This window comes from Diplotaxodon limnothrissa, linkage group LG12 (genome assembly GCF_057381915.1).
Source record: "Diplotaxodon limnothrissa isolate DT_005_m linkage group LG12, D_limnothrissa_male_GT1.1, whole genome shotgun sequence".
NCBI lineage: Eukaryota > Metazoa > Chordata > Actinopteri > Cichliformes > Cichlidae > Diplotaxodon > Diplotaxodon limnothrissa.
In genome coordinates this window covers 16,740,734-16,759,350 of record NC_140607.1, presented here as the reverse complement: position 1 = coordinate 16,759,350, position 18,617 = coordinate 16,740,734, and the positions used below count along the sequence as shown (strand labels likewise).

The 18,617-nt window shown below is 38.2% G+C and overlaps 1 protein-coding gene across 1 annotated transcript in view; it reads right to left on the bottom strand.

Moving 5' to 3' along the window:
- LOC146621084 (GDNF family receptor alpha-2-like) overlaps positions 1 to 18,617 on the bottom strand; it is a 67,840-nt gene that overhangs the window by 32,957 nt on the left and 16,266 nt on the right. Inside the window, exons 3-4 of the mRNA XM_085368116.1 lie at positions 17,723 to 17,809; positions 660 to 1,038 (exon numbers count right to left, since the gene is read on the bottom strand). Of these exons, the coding sequence (XP_085224242.1) occupies positions 660 to 1,038; positions 17,723 to 17,809 (466 nt within the window). The remainder of the gene's footprint in view (positions 1 to 659; positions 1,039 to 17,722; positions 17,810 to 18,617) is intronic.

Sequence of the window (18,617 nt, the reverse complement as noted above, 5' to 3'; positions counted from 1 at the left end):
GCCCAGTCTCTATCTTACTTTTGAATCATGAACTCTGACCTTAACTGAGGCGAGTTAGGCCCGCAGTTCTTTACATGTTGGTCTGGGTTCTGGATGAGTCACTGATCTTCGATCGTCGTCTTGGAGAAATTTTGGAAGGCCGTCCACTGCTGGGAAGCTTCACAGTTTTCTCCATTTGTGAATAATGACTCTCACTGTGGTTCACTGCAGTCCCAAAGGCTTAGAAATTACTTTGTAACCCTTTCAAGACTGATAGATGTCAGTGACTCACTTTCTTTAGAACGTGGCATGATGTGTTTCTTTCTGAGATCTTTTAGCCTGCTTCACTTTGTCAGACAGGCTCTATTTAAATGATTTCTTGATTCAGACAAGTAATTACTTTTTTACACAGGACTCAGAAGGATTGGAAAGCTTTTTTTAATGAATAAAATCATTATTTAAAAACAAAATTTTGTATTTCCTCTGGTTATCTTTGACTAATATTAAAATTTGTTTAATAATCTGAAACATCTAAGTGTGACAAAAGAAAAAAAGATCAGGAATGGGCAAATACTTTTTCACAGCACTTCTAACACTAGCCACATACCGCACAGAAAAATGTTCTTCTGGCCATTATATATACCCAAACCCGCCACCCCAACCCTGTCTGTTTCCATCACCTGCACAGAGGGTCCTGGTGACAGACCTTCCGTAGCTCCAGACAGTTGGGTTTGTCCTTATCTTTATAGGAGCAGTCGGGCACAATTGTTTGCCTGCGTCGCTCAGCGCAGCCTGTAGTCTGGCAGGGGCAGAAGAGCAGCCGGTGGGTGAACTCACTGGGCACTCGGTCTAAGAAAGCCCTCAGGGCCTTATGGCAGCGCTTCCTGCTGCAAGTTTCTCCCGGTTTGAAGTCTGCTTTGCTGCATATGTTGATGTAAGAAGCACGTTGCCTCTTGCAGCTCCCATTTAAGTTGCATGCTTTGGCTGCATCAAGGCAGGGGTTGCAGTCCCTCTCTGTATCAGGACAGTGGAAACCTTTCTGGGTCACTGTGACGGCTGCTGTTCATAAAAATACAAGAAAGAGAACTCTGTCAGTTTATTAAGCCCAAAGAGAAAAAACGTTTACACTTCGATGATTAGTGTCACATGTCCTGTCTTTGGGTAGAAAACATTTCAGTTAAAAAGAAGTAAAAGCCTTCACGTCATGTCACTGCAAACTTATAAAAAAATATTTTTATTAGTAAAACATGATTTTACTGAAAGAATCGTCACCTTTTTATAGCTCCACATTTACACAAAGGTATCCTCACAACATTAATAAAAATGCATTTGTGAAATGCATTACAAACTAAATGAACAAAAAACATACATCTTATCTTTAGATTGTAATATTTTAGTAAACGCACACTCTCTCACAATGACACGTTAAATGGCAAACAGTAAGAACAGCAGTGGAGAATTGAAAGATTTCAACCGTGCCAGCTGAAAAACTGATCTTAAGTGAGGGTGTCAAGCATAACTGGGCTGCCAAAGCGTCCAATCCCACTGGACGGCTTTGTATCCAATGGGATTTGTTAAAATTTCTGAAGGGTGGGAGGGGCCTAATTGTTGGAGTTTCTGTAACAGGGTCAAGAAAGGTTTGAGCTGGAAGTCTTCAAGAACGGATCCCGTTGTGAGTGTGACTGTTAATTTCTTCTGAGCCAGAATCATCATCAGTTTTACTGCACTCTTACTGACAAAGACATTACCGATTGTCCGTAACACCACACACTGAGGATGATTAAGCCAAGGAGCCACGCTGACGTGTTTCTCTGCTTTATGGCCGTAGCATTTCGTTATAATAACAGCAGAGTGACTGGATGTGGAAAAGCTGAAACCCACTGGTGATGATGTACTTATTTTTCTCGAGGCTTCTCGGGCTTCCCATCATCTTTGTGTTTTAAAGAAATGCTTTATTAAACGTCCCCATTTTCAGATTTTACTTGTACTCTGACACAGTTGCCGTAAAGCATTACCCAGTATGCTACCTGTCTTGACCAAGCATCTGTGCGAGAACTGAGAGGAATAAAAATCTTTCCGCTGAGCCTCTGACTCAACATCATTAATCTGATATCGTTTAGATTTGGCTTGGCTGCAAAGTACCATGAACAAACAAAACAATAATCCTTGAATCTCTGATATGTTCCTCTGTTTCTCCTACCAACAGTAAGCCACCAGAGGGATACTAGCAGCCAGCTCCATTCACTCCAATTGAATTATTGATTTAGTCTGTTTCAGACCTTGAGTGAAATATGAATAAATTAATATATGATTCCAAATGGATGGATAAATGATCTGTTTCTAGATAACAGCATGGCACGATTACCATCATATTAGTACATCACAATATTTACCTCAATTTAACACTAATAATAGTTACAATTTTAAGTTATTTAACAAATGTAGCAAACAAGGACTCTTCTATCATACTCATTAGTTTAATGGAGAAATGTAAAGCAAGCTGGCATCCCTGGGAAAATATTGACAAGAGCTTTTATTTATGTGAATGCTGGCAAATGGGAAATAGCAGTAAATACTGTAGCGTCTGCTCAAGACATGGTAAGCTCAAGCACTTGAAATGACTGCTGTAAACCCTTCACGCTTAATCCACTAATCTAAGATCGAGTCCCCTCATTTATTTCTAGTGTCATCACAAACTAAGACAGTGCAATCACTGGTCAGCACACACATGGAAAAAAGATTACATCATTAGTTATGTTAGGAGGATGTCCTCAGATATACCACAGCTGCAGTAAAAAAAAAAAAACCATGCTTTTCTGAGATATAACAGTAATAAAGCAGGTTCATGTTCACTTGTGGCACCCCTCTCTTGTATTCAGGGTATATTAGAGAAGTTAACCTGCCTACCCTGTAGATAATGATATTTCAGAGGTCGTGGCAGCTTGGTGACACTCAGAGAGATTCATCTCTTATTCAGCAGAACCAATCTCACTCTGTGTCTATCAGACAGCCAGGAGCAGGAAGAAGACCATTTATTTTAGAGGTGTGTGCTACAGAACTTGTGTTGTTTCCAAGTGGTGCATCGCACATTATCAATCCTAGAAATGGGGATACATAGAATCACATCGCGACACAGGGGAAAAATAAGCAGGCCCACCAAATTAATGATTTTGTCGTTTCAGATCACATCAGATAAACCAAAACTCACAGCCACTGAAGAATAACAGAAGTAGAATATCAGGGGTTCATCACAGAAAGAAAAAAGCACGCTTAATCTAGCTTTCAGCTAACCAGGGCTTTCATTTAGATGAATCAAGGTTAATGTAGCAGGCGCACTGATAAACGGTCCGGGTGTTAAGAGAGATGTCCTGAGTTCAAGAGATGTAGGTGTTCAGAGCAGTGCTGTCTTTTCCAGTATTTGTCACAGACCGGGGGGAAAGCTCTTCTTCTCTGTTCAAATATTGAAAGCATTAACCCGACAAACCGATATTAAAATATACTTGAATCATCTTATTTATCTTTGCACTCTCTAAAGGGGAGAGGATAAACACTCCTCAGCAGATGTCAGACAGCATAGCACCCTCACTATTTGTTAGTCTAAGTGACTGAAAGGCAGACGGAGTTGCGTTCCGATCGTTTACTTATGTGACTTAGTTGATCTGTGAATATACTGAGACATGAAACAAGAGCTGAGCCAAGCTTGGCTAAAGAGGGCCTGAGGGGCGGGGGTGGGGGAGAGGTTAGCGGGGTGGCTTTCTAGTGGTTCAGGCTACATTACACTGGGAGTTTACAACTGCTAAATCTCTCCTGGCCATCTCCAGGCTTTAATGTAGGCCACTGAGGGGGTCCGGGATGAAAAGAAAATAGGAGAAGGATGAGCTACTAAGATTTATTTGACCAAGCAGGGCCGAAGCCGCTTTGGAGGCTGTAGCAATGGAAGGTTTTTTTTTGTTGCTGTTTTTTTTTTTTTACTACCTTTGATTGGGGAACTGAGATTGAATTTAGTGCACAACCCAAAAAGATCTCCTGGGGCGAACATAAGATACGAAGCCCAGTTGATGGCTCTGACGTGCTTACACACAAACAGGATGATAGCAAGAGCGGGAGGAGAAGAGGAAGGAAGCATCGAGTTGAAGATGGGAGGGGAAATGTTTCGGTGTTGTTCTACAGAGTCATAATTGATTTTCCAAGTGCATTACAATGGAAGTTTTCAGCAAACACATTCTGCTATAATGTGAGGCGAAAGATGTTGATAAGCTAATGATACGAGACGTACAAAAATGGAAAAAGCTTTAAGAGGGAAGAGAAGGCTTGAGCAGTTGATTACAGGAGCTGATCATGACAGATAGAAAGATGAAATGGGAGGACAGAGAATAACAGATTGGACAGCCACTTACAGAGACAGGCTGGAGAGCTTTCAATTAAGTCATCCTGATTCAGAAGAGATGCGCGACATTTGCTCAGAATAATTAACCCAGCACATCAGCAGTGCAATCAACAGCTCTCACCATCACAATAATCAACACCTATCTATTAACTTACCTTGTTAGTTGTCGTACCATACATTAATGAGTGAGCGAGGACGCCAACTGAATGACAGACAAGTGGATGGGTTGCACTGGCTGATTATTATTGTAGATACTAGAAATGCAATCAGTGTCATTAAGGACAAAACAAGTCGTAAATATTGTGCTGCCTTCTGGCTGCACGATCGTGTCTGTGGGGATGTTTTAAGCGCACAAGTGCAGGACAAATGCCATGTATTAAATTGAACTGAGGGATGCAAACGTTTGAAATCGTCTTTAAATGACTGTTTTGTGTCGTAAACAACGTGTGTCTCAGACGTCGTGCTCCGGTTTGCTGTCAAAAACTCTCAAAGCGCTGTCGTTACTTTGCGATCTTGCTGTTTGACTGTTAATGGGCTTTTAATAAGGATCTCTACACTGTGGGCATCATAAACAAGGCTCCACTGATGGCAATGTGGTGGAAACAACCATCTATTCTTTCTGCACGTATAGCACATGCGGGCAAAGAAGGAAAGATAAGGAAAAGACTAAAGAGAAGGATGCAGGGGGATAAAATGTGCGATAGGAGACATCTACAGGAAGACAGATGGAGAGAAACAAAATTACTTAAGACCTTTGGTTCAGTGAGAAATAAAGAAAAAAGGGGCATAATAAAAAGAGAGAGAGAACAAGAAGTGGACAGAGCTTGTATAAATGCAAGGAAGTGGATAAAACATTCGTGTAATCAGTATCACGATTTTGATACTTCTTCCCCAAAGAGGAAGCGATCTTCTTTCCCCAGTAATTGCTCTCCGTCAGCCTAATTTGAATTCTGCATTTCATATATCATCCTATACTCAAGGGACACTACGCTGCAGAGGGAAGTTCAGCCCAGGTTAGCAAGAAGCTCTTGGCTCTGGGTATGTTCTCAGTAATTAGGAAAGGTGCCAAAGTTTGGATTTAATACAGCCCTGGGTGAGCGCGCGAGAGCTTGTTAGGGAAGTCTTTAGTCTGGACCCCAAGGAGCATGTCAAGCATTTCTGTGTCAAAGGGCTCATCAGTCATTAGTTCTATTCTCCATGTCGCAGTGGGGTTTTCTATATGGAGGAAGATGGTGCACCAAATCTACAACATCATCTCCCTAAGCCCTTTTAGCCAAGTTAAACGTGTAGATGTCATCATTCTTACGGATCAGCTGAATGTCCCCAGGTATCATGGAGAAATTGCTAAAAAGAGGAGATCTTGTATAATCACATAGAAGCAGGATTACCTACCTTTATGTGAGAATAAATGTGCGTGAGTGGAGGTGGGAAAGTGATATCCAAAGGATCTCTAAATCATGGCAAACACACTTCTAAATACTTGAGATGTTTCTGTTGCCTTCAAGTGACGTTTCCTAGTATGAAAACGCTCAGTGACCCTTGAGTCTACCTCCTGTAGTCTTCACTGGCTCTGATGCAGAATTTGTTCAAGTCTAACAAAAGTGTATTTAGGTCAGCCTGGCCAATATTGTATCAAGAATCTTCTTGTCTCGTCATTACCAGCACACAAGGAGGCAATAACAAAACTTACTAACAAACTGAAACATTGCTGTTTACTGTTATTTATTTCTGACTTGTTAATAAAACGCTGACTATTAAAAAGGGCATCTGATAAGTGTGCCTGCAACAACTCTCATTACTGACCCAGAGAGAGACAAGCTCTGGCTGGACTGAGGGTGAACTGATTAGAAAATCCACACAGAATAATGAAGCATATAAACAAAGTAATATATATGCATGGAGGCACAACAGCAAGCGTGCACAAAACGAATCTTTCACTAACAAACACATGCAAAGATACATTCTAACACCCCCCACCTCACCCACCATTACTTAGTGTTTGTGTATCTAATAGTAATTGTTATAGGGTGTATGAGGACAATGTGAAAATGTCAAACATTTCAACAGCATGCTGAGCAGGACTGTTGCCCCGTTCCCTTTTTCTCAGCTGTAGAAACAGCTTTCTGGATTTAATTGGATGGTAGGCCCACGGAGCCGAGAGGTGAGAGGCTTAGTGCAGAGAGTTACAAGGTCTAACTAAGGGATGTTAAACTTAATTCCTGCAGGAACCTCTCAGTGCAGGATTCGCTGCTACCCTCTGTTCCTAATAAGTTAATTAACTCACCACCGAGTCACTGAGAGCAGAATATATTTCACAAGGAGCATATTAACAGTTACGGTCAATGATATCTTTGCATCCTGTGTGTGATACGCCATTCATCTGGGCTTTGGAGAGGAGATTCTCTCTCCCACCTTCGCACCTGGTGTCTTATTGATCTGAGGACAGGTCTTTGGAGTTGTAACTGAGAAAACAGAGGTTATGGATCACAACTCTGGTTCAATGTACAGAGCCTGTATTGGTATAGGAAAGAAAACGTTATCTGTTGCAGCTTTAATCAGCATAGTGATCAGCAGGTTGAAAGGTACAGTAAGTGTCCTTAAAACAGTTATATCGGCAGAAGCAGATTCCAACTCTGAACTAGCAGAACTTGCTGGAGCATTTGTTTGTCTGTTACTGGTAAGTGTGGGTTGATAAACAAATAAAAAAGTGTCTTCCTGTTGCCCCCCTCTTTCTTTGATTTGCTAGATTCCCCGTGGTGCTAAGCAGAATTTGATTAGAACAGGGAAAGTATGCATTTCTTATTACTTAGGACTCAACTCTTAGAGACCCAAAGAGGATTGGATTTGGATGGAAAACTGATTATCAACAGATTTCCTCAGGGTAAGACTCACTTAGCTTCCCCTATCATTTGATGATGAAGATCCTTCTAGGGACAAAAAAAACCCACTGCATGCACATACTGCTGTTTATGTGCATGTAAGTCCCGATGTACCTTTGTGTCCAAGCTTTCTACTAAAGATCATGCGGTTAATATGTTTTACAAGTAAGGCAATTTATGACTTCAAATTAAAAGTTTGAAAAGTGTAAAGCATTGACTGATTTGCTCATGATGTGCTAAACTAAATCTGTCTCAAGTCAGATTTAGAGCAGATGAGCAAAAAAATCAGAGCAGGTGTAAGATGAATAATGACTAGTTTATTATGCAGATGATTGTGCTTAAACAATATTGTTATTACACATCTTGCATATTTACTCAGTCTTTTTGTTGTTGTTGACCTGATAGCATCTGTGAAGTGCATCCTTTATACATCCTTTAATTTTGTAGCACAAGCTTTTTTTTCTGTCACAGAAATTGTTTTCAGCTCAGATGCTGCCATAGAAAACAGAGCTGCAACTGATTAATCACTTTCTCTCATGCCTAATGACTTGTTCAGCCACTCTAAATATTAGCTGAAATATATATTATGTTGCATAACTTATGGTACGATGATATATCTCAAAAGGGCTTTTGAGAGCCCTATCATTGCTGGCAAAGTGAGGACATTCTGTCATTCAGAGGTTCATGCTTACTTCAATATCCTTCACAGCTTAATTCAGACACACCGACCACAGTGAAGGAACGAGCTACAACACTTGCATCATATTCTGCGCAATGCGTAAAATCTGACACTGAATCGTGTGACACATACTGACAGATCAAACTATAATTATGATACTGTAGCTTATAAACTGGAGGTTTGCATGCCAGCTCACCTGTCTGAAGTGATGTTCACATTGTCAGTTACTTTTAAATCCCAATCCATGCAGTTTCTGAGAAAAAAATTCTTCTTATTACTAAGGAAGTAATTAATGGTGTTACAGCTCTTGTGCCACAATGTGTGAATGCACCCAGCTGTCTCACTCTCGAAAAAGACTTCTGTTAACAGCTGGAAGCTAAAAACTAACTACAGCTCCTGTTAAAAAAATATCAATACTTATGATTTTTTTTTTCTCACAGAAGCAAATTTGGGTGTCTAATAGCAAATGCTTTCTTCCCGTGAGATTAGTATTTAGGGCAAGGTGTGCCAGTTTATGAAGCCAAAAATGTACATCTAACTTTAAGTTAGATTTTGATTTTCAATTAGAAAATGTGTCTTTTCAGAGGAATTGACTGCTTCTATCAGCAGTATAATTAAAAAAAGAACTGTTTAACCATTATTGACTGGGCTGTTAACATTTCCTAAAAGCGGCCATATTTTTCAGTGTTACATGTCAAATGACAAAAGAGATGAAATTTAATACAAACGCGTCTGTCACAGTTTGACATGAACTGTGGATGCATGAAAGTGAATTCTCTTATTGTTATAACGTCAATAAAAAGGGCCACTGTGGGCTGTAATTTGAGAAACTTAGGTTTGGGGGAATTTTCAAAAACAATGGCAGGAGAGACATGCCCAGTTAGCTGTTAATGCATTCATCATGCATCCTTCTGGTATACTAAAGGTGACAGGGTCACTGTGCACAGGGTCACTGTAAAATGTAAAGAAAAACAGAATGCAATGAATTACAAAGCTCATAAACACATATTTTAAACACAATGTAACATAGAAAATATATCAAATGTTTAAACTCAGAAATGTTTGTATTTCCATAAAAATCTTGGCCATTTTAAATTTGATGATAGTGACACATTTAAAAAAGCTGAGGGCAGAATAAAAGGCTTGTAAAAGTAAGTTGTACAAAAATGAAACAGCTGAAGCAAGATTTATCAGCCAATTAGGTTAATTGGAAACAGGTCGGTAGCATGATTGAGTTTGAGAGAGGCAAAGTTTCTCAGAAGTAAAGATCAGCCAAGGTTCACTGAGCTGGACTTTGAATATCTCACCATTAACAGGACATAATAGCATCAAATGATTCAGAGAATCTGGAGACACATCTGCCCTACGAGAAGGCCAGATATCAGTACTAGATGTCCATGAGCCCTTGGACAGCACTGGATTAAAAACAAGTACATTTTGTCATGGAAATCACTTCCTGGGCTCTGAAACACTTCCAGAAATTACTGTCTGTGAACACAGTTCACTGTGCTGTCCACAAAGGCAGGTTAAAGCTCTTTCATGCAAAGAAGAGGCCACATGTGAACATGATCCAGAAACACTGCTGTCTTCTTTTGGCTCATTTAAAATGAACTGGGGAGATGCGTAAAACGGTTTGGTGGCCAGACAAAACCAAAAGTGAAAATTGTTTTTGGAAAACATGGACACTTTCCTCCAGACTACAAAGTAAAAGGATCCAGGTTGTTATCAGCATTCAGTTCAAAGGCCAGCATCTCTGTCATCAACAAAGAACAACCCAGAACTGTTGAACAGCTTAAATCCCGTATCAGACATGACTGGGACAAGATTACTCAGCTTCCTCAGAAATGCAGAATTTGTAGTAAGTTACAGTAATCTGAAGAGGGAGATATTTTATTTCAGCATGAAAATAATCACGGTGTTTAAAGTGTTTAAACAGAAATTATTAACACATTTACATGTATATACATATACATGTAAATGTATATGTATATACCTTAATCGATTCTGACAATTAAGGACACTGGAATGTACTTAATATGAGTTTTTTTTGCTCACTACCGACTTTGCGGCTTTAAATATATTATCTCCCCCTGCTGGTAATGCAAATTTGGCATATAGTAATGCAACTTCTGCAAGCCTGTCCATTTCACGTTTTGGAGATGCAAAGCGTGAAATGGACCCGGTAGACCAGCGTGTCTATTACACGGTTTCCCACGATACTGGGTTGCTAAGGTGGTGTAACCTTTTCCAGAAAAGCACATTCATCCACATCAAGCAGGAAATTTTTGATGATTAATAGAAAATTAATCATCAGAAGAGTGCATGTCTGTAGGGGACTTATATTCCTTCTTTAACTTCTCTTTAAAGCATTTTGCTCGGATAATTATTTTATTTTTTGCAAATTTTCACACATTTTCACAACTATGAGTTTCTACCAACTAAGCAGGTTAAGAATACAAGTTTAGCATCACCAGACTTGAATGCTGGCCATACTGCATTCACTGAAGCTGTCGAAAGCACTTCCGAAGGAAAATACTTTCCATAGCTTTCCTGCTCCACAAAGGAACACTTCCACTGCTCCCCTATACAAACCTGGCTCCCTTTCAATATATCATCTCCTTCATGAGGTAACCACAACCTCTGCCCTGAACTGACAGCATTGCCTGTGTCATTAGTCATAGGAGTGAAAAATATCTGCCAATAACCTGACTGTTTAAGCTTAATGTGGACAGGTGTGCAGGGGGGAGGTATCATACCTTGTGACAGAAACCAGACTGCAGGAGCCAGACCTGGTCTCTGCGCCAAAATGTGGCAAAATCTATCTGACACTGAACTTGATGGATGTGACAGGGAGCATGTTTGTATCAGCTGGATGAGGAAAGTTAAACTATGCCAAGCTATGCTGTGTCACATTAAATATAACTAGATGTACCTTTAAAGCAGTGATAAGGTCAAGGAAGAACTTTATTGCTAACCTAATTTCCTCATTGGCACATTTAAAAAGCATTATTTTTAATTAATTTGATCACTATACTGTCTTTTTTCCCCCACTATAATTTTTTACAATAAGCTTACTGTCAGCCAAAAGCCAACATCAAAGTGACTTAAGCCTGTAGTCTAAGAAATGCCCACCAGGGGGAGACTGCTCTGGTTGCAAAGAAGTTAAGTTGTATGGTTGTCTACAGGAAAATTACCCCTCTGCCCACTTGATCTATAACCTCAAATGGTAAATGGCCTGTATTTGTATAATGCTTTACTTAGTCCCTAAGGACCCCAAAGCGCTTTACACTACGTTCAATCATCCACCCATTCACACGCTGGTGATAGCAAGCTACGTTGTAGCCACAGCTGCCCTGGGGTGCACCAATAGGCAACGGGTGAAGTGTCTTGCCCAAGGACACAACGGCTGAGACTGTTGGAGCCGAGGCTGGAACCGGCAACCTTCTGATTACAAGACAAACTGCCAACTTTTGAGCCACGATCGCCCTTGGCGATAAAGATAAAGATTTCATGATGAGTTTATGGTCTCAGTTGTCTTTCTGAATACAACGTGCAGGGTAAGCTTCATCTTGGCTGCCCTACCTTGTGACTGACAACCATCTTTTGTTCGAGGGGGCTCCAGTACATGATATGTGACATCGCAATAATTATGTCCACCTTAAAGTATCAGCAAAAACTGTCAAAGTCAAAATATGCTTTTTTGTGATGAGGCATGCTTATAGCCTGTCACGTTACAAATTAGTACTAACCTATAATCACCATCCCTCTTTTGTGATGAAAGGTGCATGGCAGCGGAGGAAAGGAGGATTTAGTAAATGCCACCATACTGCCATCACAGCAAAGAGACTGGTGTTGACAAGGACACTTTATTCAGCCCGAGATGCAACTGTGCTGAGCACTAAGGTGATGAAACATTGCTGATGCAGGTGCACAGTGCCAGCAAAGCCAGGGCAAGAAGAGCACAATTCATCTCTGTGTTTCTGATGAAACCATACTCGAGTACATTGTCATCACTGTTGCTGAAAAAGAAATATGGACACGCAAAAGTATAGTCACTGACCTTATTTCAAGGGACAGATCCCACAGGATTAAATTTGCTATTTGCTCTTTGTCTTTTTTGTCTCTGTGTGTACAATGCAAGCAAACTGCATGTGCATTCAAAGATATGCAAAATCAGGCTATGACTACACAGTCCCATTAAAAGGAGCAGCTTGTGTGAAATAGTTTTCCAGGTATCACTCGGGGCAATGCAGAAACAGTCTCCATATGTTCTGTTTCATTTTAATTCAGTGTGAGTGCATATAGTAGTACAGAATTCTTCTTTTATTCTAGCACCACTTATGTCCCTTATCTCCCTTCCACACAAAAACTTTTAAAATAGCAGAGATTATTTTTCAATTTTCTACCTTTCCTCTTGGAGGGTGTAGATTTCCCTGTTCTCATCTGAGAACAATCCTAACCAGATATCATATATTCCCCAAGTCTCTATATAGTTGAACATTTATAGACATGATTATGAATACTTTTGTTTGGTTTAGCAATCAAAGGGAGAAGTATTTCCATAAAAGAAGTGTGTAATTACTTATCTGTTTGCCTGTGGTTTTATGTCAGTGCCACAATCAATTACCCTGCCCTCAGAAATGATAAATAATGAGGAAAGCTTGTGGCTAAACAGATTTTCGAGAGCAAATCCAATATTTCACCTTGAAGCGAGTAGAGGAAACAGCTGAAGCAAAATGGTTAGAGTAATGAGTCCCTGTTGTATCTTAATATGTCTAGGTGCATTGTACTGTATTTTCTTTCAGGAAGGGAGTTGGACTTCTAAGCTGTTAACTTTTCTTTCTTTCTTTCTTTATTCATTCATTTTTTTGTAACCTTGTGTGTTTTATTATGTTTTTGACAAAAAAGAATTAGCTCACAACAAGTTATCACTCTTAAAAGTACATTACGGGAAAATCTCTCCACTAGATGTCAGTGGTTTGCAGACCCGTCAAATGAGAGTTTTTTTACCCTCAATTCAGGTGCATAATCCTTGCTACGGCAGCTGCTGTAGGACAGATAACTCTGGCTGTTGTTCATCTGCAGTGAGGCTGTCAGTCTGCAGTTTACCTCAGCTGTCAATATGAGTCTATGCCAATTTGCTCTCGAGGCTGTAAAACTTTGTGGAAGTAGTCCAATACGAGTCAGTGAGTCAGTGAATCTCACTTTTGTCCACTAACAGTGACACTGAGGTGATTTGTTAAGGATATCTTGAACTTTTCTATAGGTAAGTGCTGCTGTTCTTTCCCCTGTTAGCTGCTGTTAGCCTCTGTTAGCCGACATTAGTAAAACTTTCTTTGAAGTTGCACTAACATTGTTGGACTCTGACACTTTCTCATACAATGTGAGAATGTGATCATACTATTTATAAGATTTTTAGGATATCTGAGCCTAACATTAGCTGGAATAATGTGAGCTTATAACCAGTTGTTTGTTTAGCTAGCTTGTTGTCAGCAGTCTGGCAGATGTGAGGATCGAATGTCTAATTTGCTCAAAAATAAGTAATTGTCATAATATTGGGAATAAATAAGTCTGTTTATAAAAGTTTTTGAGTATTACAGCCCTGAATTCAGTTCAGGAAATGAGGCTTTAAGTGAGGAAAAAAGAAGAGGATAAGATTTTATTTACTAACTCCAGTCAGTTCCCTCACCTGCTGTCTTTTTTTGTATTTTTGGACCCCCTTCCAAGATTAAAAAAATATAGGTAGGATCCTTCGTATCCTAAATCTGAAGTCCATACACAAATTGAAATTTGTACCATCTTCTCTAGCTACTTACATGAATCACGATTAGGTGGAACAACAATGTCTATCTTCCCCACTGTATTCAAGATCGCAGGGCAACATCATGGCTTCCACAGACCAGCAGTCATTCCTCACTAGTGAAATAATTTTAAATTTATGAGAATTCATCAGTTAGTTAGAAGTCATAATTAAAAACGAATCAATGTATATTTAATTGTACAATATTATTATTAATTAGCCATAAGTGACAATAAAGTTTAAACTGGGAAATTCTCAAGCTAATAATAATTTATATATGTATTAAAGTCACACTGTTTTCATGGTGTGAGCTGAGATTGGTTATTTCTACTTCCAACTGTGGTTAACATCACAATTAGTAATGAGTCTACATGACTTGAATGACAACACTGTGTACTCTTTGAGCTTGAATCAAAAAACATGAACACAGAGGCAGATTTCTTGGTTATTATTATAGACTCAAACAAATATTGTGGGTTTCTAAATTATAATAATAAAGCTAATTAAAACAGAACCATGAATATTAAACAACTAGGAAGATGGCAGAAATGTGATGGCCATGAGCCTGGTTTTTTTTTTTCACCCTCTTTGTGTTTTTCTCTTTTCTCTTTTATGATTCCCTGTGTGTATCTCCCAATTTGTATGCATGCACCCTGCATGTCTCTTTTCAGGTAATTCCTCCAAATTTTTTATATATATTTATATTTTTCATTAAAATTGAACATTTTCTTCAGTCTACGTGCTTTTATATTTGGCTCCTCTTGCTTGAACAATGAACTAGATATGATAAACATTTGGTAAACAAAGTTATTTTATTTAGCAAACAAAACTCTGAGTGTCGGCAGTTTTTAAATGAATGATGTTTAAGTAAACAAAATTAAGTACCTTGTAATGATAAAGAGGAAAATGACAAACAGTGGGATGAGTGAGGAAGTAAATCAAAAAGCTAATTAATGGAATTGACACGCAGTTCCATTAATTATCACTCAACCGAATAGTATTTCATACACACACACACACACACACACACACACACACACACACACACACACACACACACACGCACTACAGTGATTTAAAACTTCATTTTTTAATGGCAATTTTCTTCAGTTACTTTTTCCTTTGCGGTATTTTTCAAGTTCAGTTCAGTTCAATTTTATTTTAAGCATGTGGCTTCACAATCATTACAAAATGTCATTCCATTCTTTTGTTTGTAAGTAAACACTTATTAGTCCCTACCTCCTCAAATCTTACCTCTCATTGATATAATTTTCTTTTAGCCTTCAATTAAACAAACAACATATGAAGCAAAAGTAAAGCAAGGACAAAACAAAACAAACAAACAAATAAACAAAACAAATAAAGTGGTAACGTTTGCAGATTCACAAATTATGAGACAAACAAACTAAAACACTATTACGAACAACATTACCGCCCTGGGTTAACCCTGTTTTCTTCATTCTTATATTTGTTAAAAATGTGTTTTTTATATTTCATTTTAAACTGGTTTATGTTGTTACTTTCTTTAATTTCTTCTGTTAGACTGATCCAGAATTTAATTCCTGCTATAGTGATAGACATACTTTTTAGAGTTGTTCTAGCACTTTGTATTTTTAAATTCCATTTCCCTCTTAAGTTATACCCCCTTCTCAGTTATTCTGTACTTCATACCATGATTAGTGAAATTTAATGCTGTTGTGACCTAAAGACAAGCAAAGACCCCTTATTCACACCCTCCCCTTTTTAAACTCTAATTACTAAATTTGAACCAAAATGGCATTACTCTTTGCATGTAATTGATTGACTCTTGACTCTCATATCGACATAGTTTTTTATTGTCATTATGATATCATAAGTATGATTACCTTTTTAGCTTTAATTTTCTAACGTTTTTTACATCAGAAAGTGAAGCCAAGCCTGAGCAAAGGCTTGCAGCATTACTAGTATACTTTTTGATGTTTAACTGATTCCGATCTCCCATTATTGATCCCACCAGTCTGACAAGTGTTATTATTTTGTTTTGCAACATTCTTCAACGAACTCGCACAGAATTGTTGGGTAGCTTTGTATAATATTGCAACATCTCAACCTTGCTGTTGTGAATGTGTGCTATATAGATGAAATTAATATTTAATGGTATTTTGCCTATAGGAGGTGCAAGAACAACATAAACTGAAAATATCATAATTCAACTGTCATGAGCTTGATTTCATTTTTTTTAATCTAAAGCCAAACTAAAACCAATAATAAATCAGGATGACTTCATATAACCATAAACATGTGTGCATGTTTCAGTCACATTTTCTACTATTAAAGTAACAAATTTTGAGATTTGTGCAGCCTTGGCAGAAGTATGCATTTTCAGAATTTTTTAGATGTACTTAAAACAGGGAAGGCAGTTTTCTATCATCTCTAAAAACTCCAAACTAATCAAAGCCAGCACTTTTATATATTCTGGTCTCGCTTTTTCAATATATCAAACAAACCTATTTTCAAAAACAAGTAAGGCACTACTGATTTAAAGCTAAGGGGATTATGCAAAAAGCGTGTCTTTCTTGTACCTCCCAGTTATAAAACAAAGGAAGATACATCAGCAAAGAGAAAAGGAAAATGTGCAGTCTTCAGTGTTTGTAGATAGCTTTTGGCTAAAAAGAAAAAACCCCCGAAAAGGAACATAATCTGGAAATTTCTGTCAGAACTGAATGAAAGAATATGACTGAATTTTCAAGTGAGTGTAGCCTATAGCTCCAGCATTAAACAGAAATCCTTTTGTGTCAAGTAACGTCTATACTAATGCATGCTTCTCTGCAATGCATTTATTATTATATCGGTGTCTTTTAAGATCTGCACTGATTACTGATAGAGTGGCCATAGTAACTAGTGCATTAGAGAAGCTAAAGCTCTTCTGTTGAGGGCCAGGCTGTTTAATTAGTAAACCAAAGAGGAAATCAAACTGAACGCACAATCAATAGCTGTGGGGTGGTGCACTGAAAGTGTATACTTTAGCACACACAGCCAAAAAAACCACTGTATGCTGGACAGCTTAAACAATAAGCACCCAATTTATCCAAAGGCAAGGACAGATAACTGGTAGATGGCCAATGAGGAACGAGTAGCCCACTGCACATTTTTTAGGCCCTATTAAACTTATATTGCATTCTCTCCAGAACAGCTATTAACCTAACATTTCCAGTATTATTATTATTAGACACCAATCAGGAACCACAATCATTCAGTGTTCTGCATTCTCAGCCAGGACAGGTGGCTCATGTATGTCCAGTTATGAGCCAGTCTCTTTCTTGCATGTAAAACATGCACACCTACACTAACAAATACTTGTGAGCAAGTAAACTATGAAGAGACCACCAGTAAAACATTTGTAACAACAAACCTAAAAAGACTTAAATCAACCTGATCTAGAATGGACATTTTAAAGACGCTAACAAAGGAAAAGTGGCTAAAGCTATCCAGCGCTCAGAGTCAGCCAGAAGCTAGCAGCCTCGGTATGAGCAAAGGATCAAGGATCAAATAAAAGGAAAAGGAAAATTATAGAAACGAGTAAATACAGAAGAATTGTGTGCCTGGTGAAGTTAGAAACATACTGGAAAATGATGTAACTGTGAATGTAGCTGACATTAGTTTTGTTGTACATATCTATTGCATATACACTGCTTTTGTTAGGTAATGATGGGTGTACAGAAACTCCAATAGTACAGTTTTCAGTTGTTTAAGTAAGAGAAAATCCTGCAACTTACGGCATTTCAGGAGCTGTTTAGTTTAGTTTAGTAAATTATTTTAATGTAAAAAATAATATTTTGGGTTAAAGAAAAGTAGATTTTTGTTGCCATATGCCATCATCATAATCATAATCAAAATCATAATCAACAAACCTGGCATGTTAACGCTGAAAAAAAATCGGAAATCAAAATCCCCTAAGAAATTTTAAATCTGGGCATTATTATAAATTCATCATTTTGTTAAGATCAGTGTTGTGATACCTGAAGAGATGGAAGCCAAACGGCTTGTGTCGGGGTGCCAGTTGGGTGCAACAGGTTCATATGGAGATAAGTCTTCCTTGTCTTCATCTAAAACAACAGTAAGGATGAAAAAAAAAGATTAGTTATTGCTCAAAAAGACCACAGCTCTACAATTAACTGAATCATCAGAAAATATACAACACATAGGAATTCATCTTACCCCCAATATCACAGAATATACACAAAATAAAGCAAGATTCAATCCATATCTCAAACTTTACTGACTCACACAAAGAACCACTAACAATAAACTCTTTTGATTTGAATTTAACAGATATTTGAAAGCATGACTTTGATTTAAATGTAGCATTATCCTTGAGCAATATATTTTTGACCAACAACAGTTTTACACGTTTTTCATCCTCAACAATGATTATGTTTCTCAATACTCATCTTTTCCATGTATGGTCATATTTTCATATTCTGTTTGTGGATGTGCTAAAATAATTTGGGGAAGGAATGCAGTTAGGGGAATAACAGGAAACGAGCATATTCCTTCCTCGGTCACTTCAACTCAATGGACTATGCTTAAAGAGAGTTAATGAAAGGAAATGTTACTGCGTCCAACTGCCAAGAACATGTTTCCATTTCTGAGAATCTCTAAGATAAGGGAAAATTGATGTGCAGTAAATATCATAAGATAATGACAAATTGCTTCCAAGCTCCAAGAATGTTTACTTGTTTTGAATATTGTATAACAGAAAAAAGGTCTTTATCTTTGGTCATTCCCCTGTGGGGGTGGCTCAGTGCTTCAGCTCCTCTGCAATAAAGGACATTTCTCTTGCAAGATTGCATCTGTTGCTGTTTTAATTTTTACTTAATATATTTTCTGATTCTCCACGACAGGAAAAGAAAT